Source organism: Myotis yumanensis, unplaced genomic scaffold, assembly GCF_028538775.1.
Source record: "Myotis yumanensis isolate MYYU_CA2020_CCGP unplaced genomic scaffold, mMyoYum1.0.hap1 SCAF_2, whole genome shotgun sequence".
NCBI classification, from domain to species: domain Eukaryota; kingdom Metazoa; phylum Chordata; class Mammalia; order Chiroptera; family Vespertilionidae; genus Myotis; species Myotis yumanensis.
In genome coordinates, this window is record NW_027223753.1 from 85593223 (window position 1) to 85611706 (window position 18484).

Genomic DNA, 18484 nt, shown 5'->3' on the forward strand with positions numbered 1-18484 from the left:
AGTCCGCAGGCCGATGCTCCATCCACTGAGCCAAGCCGGCTAGGGCAGCCACCCCTTTATTTTTAGAGGTAGAAGATGCTTGAATCAAAACCCAGAGTTAAGATCAAGTTTGTAGTTTACGTGCTTGATTCTGGCAAGGGGACAGTTAGTAAATTTCTTCAACATCAAATATTCCTTTTCTCTAGAAATCATTCAGAAAAAGAGAAACTCTATAACAATGACTTTTTAATATAGGTATTTCTTCCATTTTTTTGGTATCTTTAAATTGCCTTATATACTTTAGACATAATAATTATTAATATACTACCATTTATTAAGTGCCTACCTAAATTTTATTTATAATTTTTTTAAAATATATTTTATTGATTTTTTACAGAGAGGAAGGGAAAGAGATAGAGAGTTAGAAACATCGATGAGAGAGAAACATCGATCAGCTGCCTCCTGCACACCCCCTACTGGGGATGTGCCTGCAACCCAGGTACATGCCCTTGACTGGAATCGAACCCGGGACCCCTCAGTCCGCAGGCCGATGCTCTATCCACTAAGCCAAACCGGTTTCAGCTTATTTATAATTTTTATACTTCATTAAAAATACCTACAGAATAGGACACTGAGCCTCAGAGAGGTTAAATAGGTTGGCTCCAGCCATTGTGACTGCGTTGGTTGGGTGTCGTCCTTCGCACTGAAAGGTTGCCAGTTCAATTACCCATCAGGACACATGTCTGGGTGGCTGCCTTGATCCCCGCTAGGGGGCATGCAGAAGGCAGCCAATTGATGTTTCTCTCTCTTTCTCCCTTTCCCTTCCTCTCTCTCTAAAAATCAGTTTTAAAAATCTTAAATAAATAAATAGGTTGCCCAAGGGCAGATGAGGCTTAATTCAAATCCAGATCTGTCTCTTCTGTACCACACTACCTCTTACGCAGCAGGAGCTCAAATACTTGATGAGCTGGATGAACTCTGCTATTCTCTGCTCAGTTTCTCAGGCAACCTGGTGTTCCCCATAAAGAATACTAGGTACCAAATACTGACGTGTAAAACCTTTACTTAATGATTATGTTCTTTTAAGATATTTACACTAATTTATATTTAAACTTGTATTCATACTCAATAGACATTTACTAAGTACCTAGTTGGTATTAAGCAGAGGAATGAATATGATATAGTCTGTCTTCTGTCTATCAAATGTATAGCAGCAGAAATAAAACCTTCAAGTAACTGTAGCACAAGACAGAGTGTGTATTAAGGGCCACTGAGAGAGCTGCAGGGAGCTCTAAGAGTTCTGTTTTGAGGCAGACCACTTTAAGGAGGAGAGGAAGGTCTTTTTAAAGTAACCATGTTGAAAATTACTAGAATTTCAGCAATTGGTGTGACTACAGTGGACTATGGGGAAGGGAAAGACATCAGAAATGGGTGGCACTGTTTCTAATGAGGGGCCTACCTGTGTCTATGGTTCTCCTAAAGTGGGCCGGGGTGGCCAGCAGTTCTAAGGGCAGCCAAGTCAGTGCCAGTCTCTTACTTTATACATTACATACTTTGGTAGACAGTGACATGGCTATGATTGCCTTCCCTTTCCACATGTCTTCCCACATTATAAACCCACAACTATAGCAATTGTAGGGAAAGTAGAAACATAGACACAGGCAATTTGGTGCCCAGTTAGAAAGCTTTCTGTCACGTAATGTCTAGTATTAGAAATAATTCTATGCACTGCCTAATATTTATTGGGGGTAAAGGTTGTCAGTTAGTGTTCCTACCAGCAAAAAGACTCTGATGGAAACCATTTGTGAGGTCACCTTGGCTGTATTGAAAAGGTGTGCAAAGGGTGGGTGAGAAATAGTGTCATCATCTCACTCTTCCCTCTGTAATGCTGCCTTATGTTGACTTCCAAGGCTTCCAGAGTCAGTACCCTCAGGCTCCAACCACTCAGCAGTGGAAAACAAGAGCTTACCTGCTGCTATTTCCCTAAAAGCTGATTCCAAATTATCAACGGCTTCAACAGCTAAACAGTACTACTTAAAACAATCAAGGTACCTTCCAGGTAAGTAGAGAAAATAAAATGTTTACTGCTAACAACAATATAGATAAGTCAGGCTCACGTGTCTTGGAATCTTTGTAGATAATACAGTCTTGGAATCTGTGAAATAATACAATCACATGCTCTTTGCTGCCTCAGCCATGTCAGTACTTGTTACCAAGTGCTTTTCTGGGCCTCCTGCTTCTGTGAAGACTGCCCTAGAATTGCCTGGCAGCCGTAACTCAAGATGAAGACTATGACTCAAAAAAATAGCACCCTTCCCCCAGCAAAGCTATGCCTTTAGGAAATGCTACATGTTATTAAAACAATGCTTACACCCCATTACAGCTTTTTAGAAAATGTAGGATGTTTATACTGTTTCCTTAATGATCTGATTTATGCTTTTGAAATATCATTTGGGCTGCTGAGTAGAACATGATAGAGCAGTGGTTCCCACAGGGGGGCAATTTGATTTTTAAGGGGGGCAATTTGAGAATGAGTTATTAACAGTGAATTTTTTGTTTTCTTATGGTTCTAGGGCAGTGATGGCGAACCTTTTGAGCTCGGCGTGTCAGCATTTTGAAAAACCCTAACTTAACTCTGGTGCCGTGTCACATATAGAAATTTTTTGATATTTGCAACCATAGTAAAACAAAGACTTATATTTTTGATATTTATTTTATATATTTAAATGCCATTTAACAAAGAAAAATCAACCAAAAAAATGAGTTCGAGTGTCACCTCTGACACGCATGTCATAGGTTCGCCATCACTGTTCTAGGAGCTTCATATAGAGTATATAAATATATATTGTGACATATTTATGCATTTCAGTTCTCTGTTATATGTTTTGAAACTTTATTTGCTATTTTTTCATATCACTTCATATTATTTTTTTTTAACAATTTCTTAGTGATTTTTTCCTCAGTACTTCAACTGTCCTTTTATTCTCTTATTCTTCTCTTTCATGTTTTTGGAAATTTGTTTAGACCAAGTTAATGGCCTTTTTGGCTTCCTCCACGTGAATGGGAGTTCGCTTTTTGAATAATAAGAATTATATGTCACAGGGAGGGCATCAGGATTTTAGAGATGCTTAGGTGGGGCATGGCCAAAAAAGGTTGGGAACCACTGTGCTAGAGGCTCAAGACAGGCAAGGAGGTTGGTCAAGACGCTATTGTATATGTCTGGATAGCGAGGATAATGATGTGTTCCATAATTGTAAAAGCAGATGGAGAACTTGGTAAAATCTAGATGTATTTCAGTAGTGGAACTGATAGGACTTGTGGATAGATTAGTATGGTTAATGGTAAAGAATGGAAGGAGTTAGTGTTGGCTTCTGGGTTTTTGACTTGGCAACTGGGTAGATGGTGGTGATTTTAACTGAGAAAGGGGAAGCTTAAGAGAGGACCCGAGTGTGGAAGTAGAGAATCGGGAGTTAAGGTTGGGATGCCTGTTAAACATCTGAGTTGATGTATCTAGTAGACAATTGGGTGTATTAATCTGGAGCTTAGGAAAAAGATCTAGACAGATGGTGGGGAGTTTATGTTGTAGAATTTTCTCTTCAAAATCCACTTTAAAAGGTTTAAAATTCAATTAAGTCCAAAGGGGATCAATTTTTAAATCACTGATGATCTATACAGATAATCTTTAGTCCAGCAGGAGGAAGAGATGGTCTTTTTCTTTTGTGCTGTCATGGGCATAGTCATTTACAGCTTTCTGAATGTAATAAGCAGGCCACTTGGTTCATCTAAGGAAGGTTTGCTTTCCATACCTCAGCCTCCAGAAGTGAGTCTTCACTTCCCAGAAGCTTGTTTGGAATGGGTAAGGAAGATGAGAGAAGAGGTTGAGACTAGACTGGTAGCAAGAGATTGATGCGTGACGTATTTTTTCTGTTTACCTTTTAGGCAACAATATAAATTTCAGTTCTAGGAATCCAATAAGAATCCACTCCTGTTGTCAGTAATTGAGGAGAGAAAAGAATGAAACAGGAAAAGGTTTAGAAAGGGTTTGCACTTTGTTTTTGAATAAAGATTTTTTTATTGTATAAAATGTTTTTAATGAATAATTGCTACCTAGTGTATTTTCTTTATTGTTAGGTAATATAGCCTACTGTAGTTCTATTTGTAGGTGTTCTGTTAGAAATCAAAATCCATAAGGAGCTACATCTTATAAGAAAGGAACATTATTTACCTGATGGAGTGTTTTCCTTAGAAAACTGATGATAGGTCATCTTGAAGCTTGGTACAGAAAAGCAGGCTTGTTCTGGCTTCAAAACAAGGCTGCAATTATATATCTCATAAATGTGAAACCCTGCTGAGGAATTCCCTTTGTGAAAAGCAAAAGCTCAGACTACCTGGAAACAGTTGCTAACTTCCTGCAGTACTGGCAGTCCTCAGTGAGGCTTTCTATTGTGCTAGCAGCTAAAGGACATGCCACAGGTGTGACCCAGAGCCGTAGACTGTGTGATGTCTCAGTGCCTCCTACTTAATTGTCCAATTTAACTGTCAGTAAAAAGAAAGCAAGTCAAGAAGATTTCAATCTCTTAAAAGTGGGTTAAAATAACATCTTTTGATCACTGGTACCAAAGCCTAAGGTTGATTCCACATTTCAGATTTCAGAAAATCAGAAATAATTTAACTGTTTAGATTTTATCCTAATATACAAGCAAGCTTCACAGACAGATCTTTACACCTCTACTCTGAACTTCCAGGCTCCTGGCGTTCTTGGCCACATGTCTGTTTTCCCAGCCACACTGGTCCTCAAAGGTCTGGCACAGAGCACACACTCACAATAAGTGATGACTTGGAAATATCTTTTTGAAGAAAATGTTTGTACCACTGTAATTTTTACCAGACATTTTAGTAAAAAAATATCCAACGTTTAATTATTGTGTTTTAGAAAATATCTTATGTTTATGAAACACTGTGAGGATTTCAGGTGATTGTGCTTGTTAGGGTTTAGGATCACGTTAAGATTCAGAAAAAAGCAAGTATTTGCTATACTGTAAACAAGTTATTTCCATTCTCCTCCCCCAAGTTGTTTCTAATCTTTGTTTGTATGTATAATGTATTTTTCCTTCAAGTTTATGATCACACTCTAAACTTTGAAATGACTATTTTGTTCTTCTAAGGTGTAAATCCTAAGAACGTGTCCTTGATAGCCAGTGGAAAGGATATAAATCCATATACTTGGAGTAATCAATTATTTCCTAAGTCATTGGGACCCATTGGGGCAGAACTTGCTTTCAAAAGGAGTAACGCAGGTAAAGCAAGAATACATTTAAAGTATAAATTTTCATTGTTTTTCTTCTGCAGATTTTTACTTTTAAATATATTGCAGCCGCCTCCTTCCAACCGAGATACCCTTGGGGGAACACAAAGGGTTTCTACCTGGTGCTTGAGCACAGATAGTTTTAAGGGAATCCTTTTCCAGATCTCAACTTCCATATGGATTCTTTCCTAAAATGAATCTGCCTGAGCAAGTGTTTCTGTTCTCCTACTTTACAAAAGAAAAGAAGACTTCTCACTGTCTACTATGGTGTGTTTCCTATTTCCCCAAAGTGTAAAAATATCTGGGGTGGCTATGAAAGGAGGGATAGTTTGATGTCAGTATTGAGAACATGATTGGGGAACAAAGCCTTGTTAAGTGTTTCCAGTTCTTAACGTTCAAAAAATTGAAGGAAAACCTAAATGAGTTATTAGCTAACAGGTAAGTAAAAATCACTTTTTATGAGATCACAATATGACTATTAGTCTATAACTTTAATAAATTCAAAGACTACAGTGATATAGCTGTAACAAAACACCTTTCGTTCCCAACTATTGGTTTACAATAACATGGTTTTTTAGGACTTCCATCCCCAAAAATAAAATAAAAAAACCAATAGAATTGATATCAAATGCTGTCTGATTTTAGCAATAAGTAGTATTCATTTGTGGATACATGAAGACTCAAAAAAGGTCCCATATTTCTCTTTTAATTTGGGGGGAAGTTAATAGATTAATTTCCCCCAAAGTTGCTTTTCATGTATAGTAATCAAAATTTAGATATTCATCTTTTTGATTAATTATATACAGTAAAGCATTAAAACTAACTTAGTACAGAAAAAAGTATTTTAATATGCTTATGGTTACAAGCAAGTTTTTAAAGATTTCAGTTTACAATTTAAAGACTCTTAAGCCTAAAGTAATTATTTGGGTAAAATTTGGGAGTTATGAATGAAAGTAAAACTCTAGAGAAAAAAGGGATTATTGTGAAATTTCCAACTTTTAGAAATAAAACCTGGTCATGTGTTTCTTAAGTCAGTATTGGTAGGCATAAAAATCAATATGATATTTAGACTCCTTTGGTTATATTTAAAGAGATGTAATAGTTTTATTTTTAAATGTCTATAATTATAACATGCCATAAATTACATCTTTTGAAACTAAAACTTAGGGTGAAAAATTTTAGATATCAACATAAAGTGTGTGAAGAAGTAAAGAATTCTTTTTTTTTTAAAGTAGGTGGTTTTGGATCAAAAAGTTTGGGGATCACTGTGTAGCAATTCAGTAGTTCTGATACATCATCAACTCACTTTGGGCATTTTAAAATTTTCCAGACACTTTGAAGATTCAGGTTACCCATTTAATATGTGCTCAGGTGTCAACATTGCAGCACTGTAATTTACTTATTTTTTTCTCAGTTTAAAAAAGAATACTGTTTATTGAACCAACCACTTAAATACAAATCAGTGCAAATGACAGCACTGCAACTTTGCCATCAAATGAAAGCTGTGATAACACATGAGATTTTTTCGTAGTAAGGGTTCTTTATGGATCTTTTCATTAATCATCTAATCCATTTTTCTCTACTTTTCTTAAAACATTTTCCTTATTATTCTTTCTTTCCATCTGCCTTCTCTGTAGAAGAAAGCATAATTAAACCAATTGAAAAACTATCATGCAATGAAAGTTTTCCTGAGAAATTAGAGGACCCACAAGGTAAATTCTGGGCATTATAGATTAGTGCAACTTGTTCTTTGAACCTCTTGTTCAATTTCCTTCTCAACATTTACCCCAAATCTTGTCATAAAAGGCCACTGTGAAGGGCAAGATCTCCTGTTCTCGGAGCCAGATCAGGTGGAGAAGGGACACATTCCACATCAGGAACACCTCTCTGCAGTAGTTGGGGCTCTGAAGCTCTATGCTTGTCTTCTTAAATTATGGCAATTTATACAAATTAAGTAAGTCTACTGAGAAAGATATTCTCTAACTTTGTAATAGATATTCCTGTATTTTTTTAAAGTTTTGAAACTTATTTCTTAAGCATTAACAGTCATTAAAAAGAAAAGGTTGCCCAGGTTAATAGAGATGGTGCATTTTGTAGAGTCGGTGTTGCTGCTTTAAACAGTGCTGACTGTTGGCTCCAACCTGAAAATTGGCAGCTCAAAAGGTACTTCACGTGATAAGCCAAAATAATTTAAGAAGACTTCTCTTAAGGTCATTTTCTACACATTTTTCCTGAGAAACTTCTTCCTCCAATAGGCAGAAGCCTCCTAGGACGTTCAGTGTGTGGCTTTTAGAGTCCGACACCCCCCATTCTGTTACTCACCAGCCTTGCCATTTTGGACGGGTTATGTAGGGTCCCTAAATCAGTTTCCCCATCTATAAAATGGAGGAAATAGTATTTACCCAGGTGTTGTTATATAGCCATTCCTAGGATTTTTGTCAAACAGTGTTTAATAAGTGTTTGCTCTGGTGATGAGGATAAGAGCAAGAGAGATGTTCTGAAGTTGCTACTAAATGTGACCACTGCCTTGAACTTCCTTTCAAAAAGCCTTTTGAAGTGATTTAAAATGAGTACTGGAGGGAAAAGAAGGGTCCAATAAGACTGCGGTGCTTATGCCAAATTCAGTATTGTTAAAAATTGTATCAACTGATTTTACTGTGTAAGATCCTTTAGGGTCTGAGAAGTAGCATTGTTTTTTGACATTTGTTGGTTCAAGAGCAAACACTTATTGCGAGCCTACTGTGCACAGCCCCGCGGCAGACATCAGGGACACGGAAGGTCGGAGTCCAGACCGGTGAACAGATCACACCACGTAAAGCGTGCTCCCGTGGTAGCTACCACATGAACAGACCTTTGAAGCCCCCAAAGCTGTGAGCACCGTCTCACCTTTCCTCTGCCAGGTCTCCTCTGCTGCACAGCTGTGCTCCTTAAAAGAGCAGCTGTGGTGGTTTTTCCTCATATTCCCAGGTTGCTCAGCTCCCTGGAGTTTTTACCCTCAGGCTTCTGCAGCAGCTCCTGCTAGGTCTTGGCATTATCCTGGTGGCCAGATCCGCTGGGCAGTGCTGTCCCTCCAGACCTCTGCACCTCATCTGTAACTCCTGTCTTCACATGCTGTGTTCTCTTGAGTTTTTAGAGCCTGCTCTTCCTACCATCTACCTTTTTATTCTCTCTCCTCCACCGGGTCCCTTCCTTCCCCAATGCTGGTGCTCCCTGGGGTTCTACCCTGGGTCTTGGCTCGTCTTGCAATCTTTCTGACTCTTCCAGGCCCGCAGCCCCATGACCGCCTTACCTGGTCACTCCAAACCTCCCACCTGCTCCATCTCTGTGACTTGAATACCCCACAGGCCCCGTATCTTCCCCAACACCTGATTCTCCTCACATTGTTGGCCTTAGTCACCGACATGTCAGACATTTATATTTCTCTCTTCCCCTTTCACCCCATATACCCACTCAGTTGCCTCTCCGTCCCCTCTGACTGCGTTAGTTCAGACCTTCGTAACCTCCCCTTCAGCTCTAGCAGTGCCCTCCTAACTGGTCTCCTGCCTTAGATTTTCCCCTTTGCACCCATCCCTGTGCTGCCCCTCGATTGGTCATTCACTAATAGTGATGAGGAGGAGGAGGACAGCTGACACTTGCTGAACACAGATTCTGTGCTCAGTGTTTTGCATGCATCTCATTCAGTCCCTACAACAACCCTGAGAATAGTTCACTATCACAGAGATTTTACGAAATGAAGAGGAGCACAGGGCACCGCAGGGAGGGGGCTTCTGGCCGGAGACATCCCCATGTTAAGAACTGGAGCCTAAAAACCTGGTATGTTCAGGGGAAACTCAGCCTCTGGTTAAGATTTTAGCTTGGTCGCTTGTCAGCTGCGAGAACTTCGGCGAAGTCTAAGAGCCGCAGGTGTGGATAATAATAGGCATCTAAGAGGGTTGTTATATGGACTGAATAGGAATATGTTAAACCATAGTGCTGTGCCTGGAATCTAGCAGATGCTCAAAGATAGACTGTAGAATTAGTAGGGGTAGTATTCAAAGTTACTCTCTCTGGTGCTGTGAAATATTCGCCTTCTGACAGTGAAACTTTATGACACATCACTAGGAAATCCTGGAAGTTACGCTACTTACGGTCAGTCAGGATACGTTCCTTCCTTTCTCAAGAAAGAAGTGGGGTCAGCTGGCCAGAGGATACACTTGGCGCCTCTCAGCACAGCGGCTCCAGGTAAGAACAGCTTCGGGTGTGTGTGTGAGGGTTCTGCTCAGACACGAGCTTTTCAATGTTCCCACCGTCACTTTTCCCAAGTGAAGACGTTTAGTCTGGTCTCACCTTACTAACAACAGTTTTAATTGTTCTTGGCAAAATGTCCTGTTTTTCTTCCAAAGCTGTGGTTTGAGCGTCCAGTACGTAAGAGCTCCCTCTAATTAAGTGGTTACTCAGCCAGATGCACAGACTGTACCATGCAACGCTCATAAGGCCCTGGTGGTAGATCTTTTACAGACCAGGGAATTGACATTAAGTAATTTACCTGGGGTCACACAGCTAGTAACTGGTAGAGCACGGATAGAAACTGTCTGACTCCAAAGAGTGTGCTGTGCTGCATCATGAGACGTGAGAAGATGCATTTTTCAGAGCCGCCCGCCCAGGACCAGGCAGCGTGGAAGCTTAATGAATGCCGAGCGTCTGTTACGTATCCGTTAACAGGCCTCCTCTGTGGTCCCATTTGGGAGCACGGAACTGAACTGTGGCAGAGCTTCCACTGGCTTTCACTTTGCGGGTGGCGAGAGGGTGTGTCCCTCCAGCCTGCGGTGTATGACTTTCCAGGTCGCCTGCTCTGCGGTGGGGTGGCATGTGACAGCCACAGTCAGGGATCGCTCATGAAATTGGGGTGATGATTTTGTACTGAGCTGACCAGATTTGACTAGGAATGTTCTCTAAATTATGGTCATCTAAAGTAGATATCCAATTTAAAGCACCTAAAATAAACACTAAGGTGGATAATCAGAAGTTTGGTAAGATACTACTTGTAGTTTAGTTTAAAAGTTGATTCCAAAAGTATTCTCACATCCTATCCTAACCAGGATCTTATATGAAAACTCCAGTAGGAGTTGCCAATCTTAAAAGTTTGCACTATTGGAGCTAAAATTGTAAAAAGCATTGAACTTTTGTAATTTTTTATTTCTTATCACAGCTGCTTAAACAGTACTCAGTAACCTTAGCTGTGGAAAGAACTGCCTCATTACCTCTCTGCTGAAACAAAATACATAAACATCTTATATAAAGCAGTAATTTTTATGAAGCCTCAAATTTTTAAGCCAGCCTATTAGCCATGGCTTAGTAGCAAATTTTTTTAAGGATATTCTTATTGATTTCAGAGAGGAAAGAAAGAAGCATATTAATGAGAGAGAATCATTATTTGGCTGCCTTTTGCATGCCCCCTACTGGGAATTGAGCCCGCAACCTGGGCATGTACCCTGACCAGGAATCGAACCGTGACCTCCTGGTTCACAGGTCAATGCTCAACCATTGAGCCACACTGGCCAGGCAGTAGCAATTTTTTAAAAATTATATTTATTTCAGAGAGAAAGGGAAACAGAGATAGAAACATCCATGATGAGAGAGAATCATGGACCGGCTGCCTCCCGCACGCCCCCACACTGGGGACTGAGCCCGTAACCCGGGCATGTGCCCTGACCGGGAATCGAACCCTGACCTCCTGGTTCACAGGTCGACGCTCAACCACTGAGCCACGCCAGCTGGGCAGTAGCAATTTTTAATGTAAAAGCAAAAAGTCATAATGTTTCAATTAATTTTATTACCTGAGTACCTGCTTTTAGAGGGTGAAAATGGGCCTTTTTAAACATATTTTATAAGATATTGAAGAGCTTTTTATGAATTATTCTGTCAGATTAGCCTGCATATTCCTGTTTTCATTTTTAAAGTAAATGCTTCCTCGTAACTTTTCATCTCTTCATTTACTCTGCTTATCAGATTTTCCTACAGGTGGTGATAGGAGGAAAGGGACAAAAAGAAGTAAATACTAATCATTCTCAAGTGGTCAGTGCAGATCCTTAGGAAACACTGTTCTGTAAGCTGTGTCCTCCAGCCCTCCCACCTGTTCACAGTTTCCCCGGGAAAACAAACAGGTCATTACCATGTTTACTCAACTATTTCCCTCCTCTCTTAGTCTCCTTTTCGGCTGTTTCTCTTCCTTACTCTCAAATTTTGAGAGGAAAAAAAGTCAAATTTCTTTCTTCCTCCCCATGTAATCTCTCATCACAAATCCTGCTAAAACCTCCTCACCCCCTGCCTTGACAGTAACACAGACTTGAGGGGTGACTTCTTTCATATAGAGCCACCCTGTAGGGCCCTGTTCTAAGAGCTCTATTACATCAACTCATTGAACCCTCCCAATGACTCCGTTACAGAAGGTACTACAGGGTGGGGCAAAAGTAGGTTTATAGTCATGAGTACAAAAAGCACAGAATTTCTTCTTATATTATTTATTCTTGTATTATTTTCCATACAAACAACTGTAAACCTACTTTCCCCTACCTGTATGATCTCCATTTTAGAGGGTTTTTTTAATCTTGCTAAAAGTTATATAGTAGTGGCACTGGTTAAATCCTTGACTAGAGGCAGCCACCTTTTCCTTCAGCAGACATTGTGTACAGGAAGTGAAATGCCCTTAATAGGACACCTGCAGTTTTTAAAGTAAATGCACAGCAAGGATTAGGGGGCTGACTGTGCCCCTGCTGGGAGGGGTGCCACGCAGAGCGTGGTCCAGCTAAGGCACAAAAAACATTTCTTGCCCTGTCGTGTGATCTGGCCTCCTTTGTCGGTGACTAGTTCTTGACCAAAGGTACTTGAGTCCTAAAACTATTACTTCTCAGAAAGGAATCCTAAATGTCAGCATTTGCCTTCTTGGCAAAATGATTCCTTTTTTGAAGGTTTTACAAATCTCCGCCTGGACACAGTTTCCTTCAAATGCATTGAGGACCCAACTTTGGCTGTCAGGACCTGGGAAAAAGCTTGTCCAATTTTCACTCCCCAATCCCCTGACTTCCCACCAGTGTTAACTTAAGAATGGGTCCCCATTCCCCTTCTCTGAATCACCTGGGCTCATGGCCTCTCTTTCCCTCCTCCCTCCACTCCCATCCCCTCAACTCGCTCTCTCCTCTGCTGGGGGTACCAGCGCGCTGAATGAACAGACTGGTGCTCATCTGTGTTAGGGGTCCAAACTAAAGGGCTGGCCTGGACACCAGGATGTGTTTAACTGCCTTCTAGACACCTTGTCCCTGCCTTTGTGAGGTCGCTTTTATTGGCTTCACCTGTGAGGATTTTAAAAATGAGTTAAGAGTAGGATGAAATAATCTGTCCAGCCACCAAGGGGACGGCTCTTGGACTCTGTCCCAACCAGTCTACACAACAGACAGTGATTGTCACCAGGGTGGTTCCTCACTTAATGTTTTGTTCCCTTTAACTGTTAGCAGCACATCAGGACCCACATGCTCCCATAAGTTCCTCCTACATTCCCAATGTTACAGTGAAATAAAGAAAAACCAGGGACACCACACAGGTAGAGCATACCTATTTATGTTAGGTATACAAAATGGTCAGACTCCCTTCAAAATTGACTCAGAGTTTAATCCAAAATGACAGCAGCCACACAGTGTGAAAAGATATTTAAATCCCAAATGGAAAGATCAAACAACGCTCCTTAGAGAGAATACCTGACACCTACCTAGCTTGCAGTTTGAAGTGAGGAGGGGGGGAAGGACGGACTGAAGATACTGAAGTTCTCTGTAAAGTGACTTACTGCTTTGTCATTTGAGATATTCAAGCAACTTTAACAAATTGTTCAGATGATAAATATTCAACAATATAAAATTTCACTCAGCCAAATGTATAACAAACCTTGTGATGAAAGATTTGGAATCCTAGGAATGGCTCACCTTTTAGAGGGATTCTGTTATCATCCATCCTTTTGCCAATAAAAAATTAAGTTTGACTCTAAAAACTACATTTTAATGTTTAAAAAGAAATCTATTTGTAGCTGCACGAAGCCAGCACTTTACAGGATTCACAATTCTGAATACATTTTCTGTCATACTGTGTTTGAAGATTACTTAGATGTTACCACAATGCAATTTTATGAAGCCACTAACACTATGCATACTGCTCATTGAACTTGAACTTGGTCATCTTAGTTGGGTGTTCCCTATCTAAACGTGATGGGCAGTCGCAACTCAAGTCACAAAGAGCAGCAGTATCAGAACTGTAAACCAGGAGAAATAGCTCTAAAGCTACTGAAAATATCAACTGGTGTCAACAAAATACTACACTAGAATTTCTAGTTTTAATATTTAAAAAAAACCCTTAGAGACCACCAAATTAATCTTTTAACGATAAATTCAGCCATAGCCGGCTTGGCCCAGTGGATAGAGCATCGACCTGCCGCCTAAAGGGTCATGGGTTCGATTCCGGTCAAGGGCATATGCCTGGGTTGTGGGCTCGATCCCCAGTAGGGGGCATGCAGGAGGCAGCCGGTCAATGATTCTCTCTCATCATTGGTGTTTCCATCTCTCTCTCCCTCTCCCTTCCTCTCTGAAATCAATAAAAGTGTATATTTTTTAAAAAGATAAATTCAAAATTTCCCCACAAAATGAGAGGATGATTGCTTTATTTTGAATTTAATTATCAAATAAAACATTCTCATTTCTGATTCTGATTTCTTTCAGAATATACCTGGAACACAACTGGTCGGGGGCAATTTTCAGGACCTACTTACAATCCTACAGCCAAGAACATCAATATTGTGAACCGTGCACAGCCAGTTCCCTCAGTGCATGGGAGGACAGACTGGGTGGCCAAGTACGGAGGCCACCGGTAGGAGCCTGCTATGAAGCCCCATAGCACTGCCCCAGAGTCCTCTGACCCTGGGAAGTGTCTACAGATGTCTACTTCTACTGAGTTCTGGAAGAACTATGTAATAGTGGTACTTTGAAGAGCAAAATTCATCTCCTATTTTCTTTCCTAAAAATGAAATGCATTTTCTTGGCTTTGTTGCCCATATATGGGTAGGACTGATATATGGGTAGGACTTTACAAAAGTATTGAATAAACTATTTGCCAAAGTATCAAGTACTTGATATACAAATTAATAGATACCAAGTATGAGAAGCTTTTTAAAAAATGCCTTCAGAAGTGTTTAGTTTTCATGTGTTGTCCATTTGCCTAAACTACTTAATATTTCATCCTTTGGCCTCAGAGGTTTGTTGTGTTTTTGTTATTTATAGCAATTAGGTAGTGTTGTGGGCTATCACTTATAGTTCTTACTTGGCCAAGGCTCTACTCTACCACTTCAACAATGGCAGGAACATGGTAACTTATCATTTGTTTGTCTACTTTGAAATTACAGAAGCAATGATAATGCCAATCTTGAGCATGTATTTCTTAGAAATAAATTTATCTTTAACATAGAGATTTCAAAATTATGCCATCTGATTTTAGTGGGAAAAGAGCCTATTGTTTAATTTTGACCAATACAATTGCTATGAATTCGTGGTAACTATCAAACCCAATGGCTTGATGACTCCCAAATGAACCAAGTCAAGGTTCTCCCATGTTCACATCAAGAAAGTTTGTAAAACTGTGATGTGTGTTCATCAGACTTTCAAAATATGTTTGTTTCTGTGTTCCTATTGGACATAAGGGTGATAGGATGTCAGCTGGTTCCCCAAAGCAAACTCACTGCTGATCATTGACTCAGCACTAACTCAGAGCACTCACATGTGCTCTGAAGAGCAGATGCATTCAGCTGCTGCAGCAGTGATTTCACTTAGTCCATTTTTTGTCTTAGTTTTATTTCTAAATTGGTTTTTAAAATAGACATTTTGAACTTATGACAACTTTATTTAAACCTGCCATTTTATGGACTGGATATTAGTACTGTATATTCTTTTAAAAGAGTCATGTTATCAACTGCTAATAATTTTATGTATTTTATGACTTTGTAGTAAATGTTAACATAATCTATATCATCTTATGAACATTATCCAAAGGCACATTATAGTAATAATACGGTATTTTTATACAGAAGACTCAGCTCTCCTTGTTGAAAAATATTAAAATCTAAAGAATAATTTATGTTGGTGGTAATGGTTATATATATTTGTACAATTTTAATTACTGTCTCAAAGCTAAAAAATTATTTTGCTGAGACTGTTTAAACTCTTAAAAGATATTAAAATTACTATGATTAACTAGTGTCTTTTCTTTACATTTTTAAACTTTATACTTATATTTTGAGGCTTATTTAATGTTTTAATTAGTTAGCTGTGAGGTTGGGGTTTTTTTCTAGCAGTTTTAAGTTTATAAAAAAAATTGATTGGAAAGTACAGTTTCCATATATACTCCCTCATCACCCCCTCCTCAAATTTCCCCTAATTAACATCTTGCCTTAGTGTGTGACATTTGTTATAACTGATGAACCAATATTGATACATTATTAACTAAAGCCCGTAGCTTACATTAGGGTGAATGCTTTGTGTGGTATATTCTATGGGTTTTGACAAAAATGTATAATGACATGTATCCCACCATTATAGTACTACACAGAATAGTTTCACTGCCCTAAAAATCTCTGGTGCTCTACGCATCATCCTTCCCTCCCCAACTCAAACCTCTGGCAACCACTGATCCTTTTATTTGTCTTTATAGTTTCTCTTTATCCACAATACCATGTAGTTGGGTTCATGTACTATGTAGCCTTTTCAGATTGGCTTCTTTCACTTAATATACATTTAAGTTTCCTCCATGTCTTTTTCTTGGCTTGATATCTCATTTCTGTTTATCACTAAATAATAGTCCACTGCTCCCCAACAGCACGCTGCAATCAAGAGTGATCATGGGACTCACCTGCACAAAGAGGAGGTCACAGCCAAAGAGGCTGTAAAACAATTTCAAAAGAACCCCTTCCTGCCCTAAATAACAGCTTCTCCGCCCCCAACCCCAATCTCTTCGGGAGACAGATCTGGCCATTAGAGACACTCTGTTTTATCTCATTTATGTTTCATGATACCTAGAAAAATTCAGAGGAGGGAATGAAGACTAAGAGATCTCAGTGGGCAGCAGAGCTGGAAGTTGAGCCCAGATAGTCTTACTATTAGAACCTTTCTTCTCAAACACTATTACATTACGACAGAACTACTAATTGGGAAAAGCAATGCAGATAATACACAAGAGCAAAGATGAAATCTAATAATCTAAAAGCAAAGGTTAGAGTATGAGACTATGGCTGGGAGGAGGGGCCTAGGGTAGCCAGGGCGTCAGAATGGTCAGCACTGCTCTCCAAGCTGGATGCACACATAATTGTGTTGAATACATGTGTTATTATCTGAGGGTATAGTGGAACAGGAATAAACAAGGAAAAGAAGAATAAGAAAGGCATCTATATAAATAACTGTATGCCAACAAATTAGACAACCTAGACAGAATGGATAAATTCCTGGAAACATGCCTAGACACCTTCCAAGACTAAATCAGAAAGTAATAGAAAATCTAAACAGACCAATAATGAATAAGAAGGCTAAGTAATCAAAACCTTCCCAAAAGAAAAGTCAAAATAAAAAATGAAAGATGCCTCTTAGAAATGAACAATGATAAACCTCTGTATTAAAACTTGTCAAGTTCAGCCAAACTAGATCTGAGGAAAAGTATACACTTGATCCACTTATGAAAAAAATCAAGGAACACTGAAAATATGCTGAATTTGATGAGTTAGCTTACAAAATTAGAAAAAATAATAACTGAAAAAATAATTACTAGTAAAGATAAAAGTATAAAATAAGAAATAAGAGAGTCTTTGCCTGATCTCCTGGGCCTGGGGCTAGGAAAAGCAGACCCTAGTGCATGCACATCTTGGTCCTTTCCAGACACCTAGGCCCAGCAGAGGGAGCCACAAGCTGTGACTTGCTGATCGCTCCAAACAGGGTATTCAGGGCCAGTCAGAAACAGCATCTGACATCATCCTGCACTAGAGATTAAAAGTCTTAGCAGATCTACCTAATATATAGACACAAACCCAAACAGGCAGCCAAAATGGGGAGACAAAAAAACACGCCCCCCCCCCCCATGAAAGAACAAGAGAATTCTCCAGAAGAAGAGATAAATGAAATGGAGATAAGAAATTTATCAGATACAGAGTTCAGAATAATGATGACAAAGATACTCAACAGCATGAAAAAAGATATAGTAATTATGAAGAATGACATAGCATTAATAAAGAACACAGGCCCGGCAAGCATGGCTCAGTGGTTGAGTGTCGACCTATGAACCAGGAGGTCATGGTTCGATTACCAGTCAGGGCACATGCCCAGGTTTCGGGCTCGATCCCCAGTGTGGTACATGCAGGAGGTAGCCAATCAATGATTCTCTCCCATCATTGATGTTTCTATCTCTCTCTCCCTCTCTGGTATCAATAAATATATGTATTTTTTTAAATCAATGATGTGAACGAATCAAAATTATAGCTATGTTTTTTGTCACATTGGCAAAAAATACATTTTCTGGTGTGCCGCAGAATTTTAGTAATTCGTTTATGTGTGCCATGAGAGGAAAAGGGTTGGAAATCACTGCCCTAAACAGAATTTACCATTCTTTTTGGTGCCCCATGGTAATGTATATTTATCTCTGTTATGCATTTATTTCTACATTGCCTTTGTTTAGACGTCAGTCTTCTCCACTAGATTCCATGAATGCAAGCTATGTTGGTCTTTTCCTTCTAGGACCCAGCACAACCTTAGGACAGTTAACACTTGGATTGCGGGGAAACGAGTTAAGTCGGCTCGCGTGAATTGCGCATACTCCGCGGGAGCCGTCTTAACTCGGTTCATATAGATTTGCGGTGGAGTGCGGGAAACGTGTAAACTTGGGCCGATTGTAACTGCGTATTACCAAATATTTGTTTGTTTGCCGTTCACAAAGATACCTACCTGCGTATGCGAACCGTTTCATACCCATTGGGGTAATAGGTATCATAAAAATCCCTTGTAAGTAGAGAACACTTTATGGCGCTGGTCGAGTACAATACCGTTAGGGTACCAATGTATTGTTTTCTCATTTTATTTTATTTTTTTTTTTTATAGTTTTCCAGCTTTTTTATTCTTTTAACATCTTAACAAAAGAATATTCCCCAAAGTT

General features: G+C 39.4%; 1 protein-coding gene across 3 annotated transcripts in view; it reads left to right on the top strand.

Moving 5' to 3' along the window:
* Window positions 1–15452, top strand: part of MAK (male germ cell associated kinase) — a 57095-nt gene extending 41643 nt beyond the window's left edge. The window contains exons 11-15 of one of the 3 annotated variants that reach the window (XM_070405737.1): window positions 1890–2038; window positions 5145–5276; window positions 6922–6996; window positions 9386–9505; window positions 14023–15452. In XM_070405737.1, the coding sequence (XP_070261838.1) occupies window positions 1890–2038; window positions 5145–5276; window positions 6922–6996; window positions 9386–9505; window positions 14023–14174 (628 nt within the window). In that variant the 3' untranslated portion in view covers window positions 14175–15452. Of the gene's footprint in view, window positions 1–1889; window positions 2039–5144; window positions 5277–6921; window positions 6997–9361; window positions 9506–14022 lie in introns of all 3 variants that reach the window. The other 2 variants (XM_070405735.1, XM_070405736.1) reach the window with 2 other exon arrangements.
* Window positions 15453–18484: the final 3032 nt, after the last annotated feature.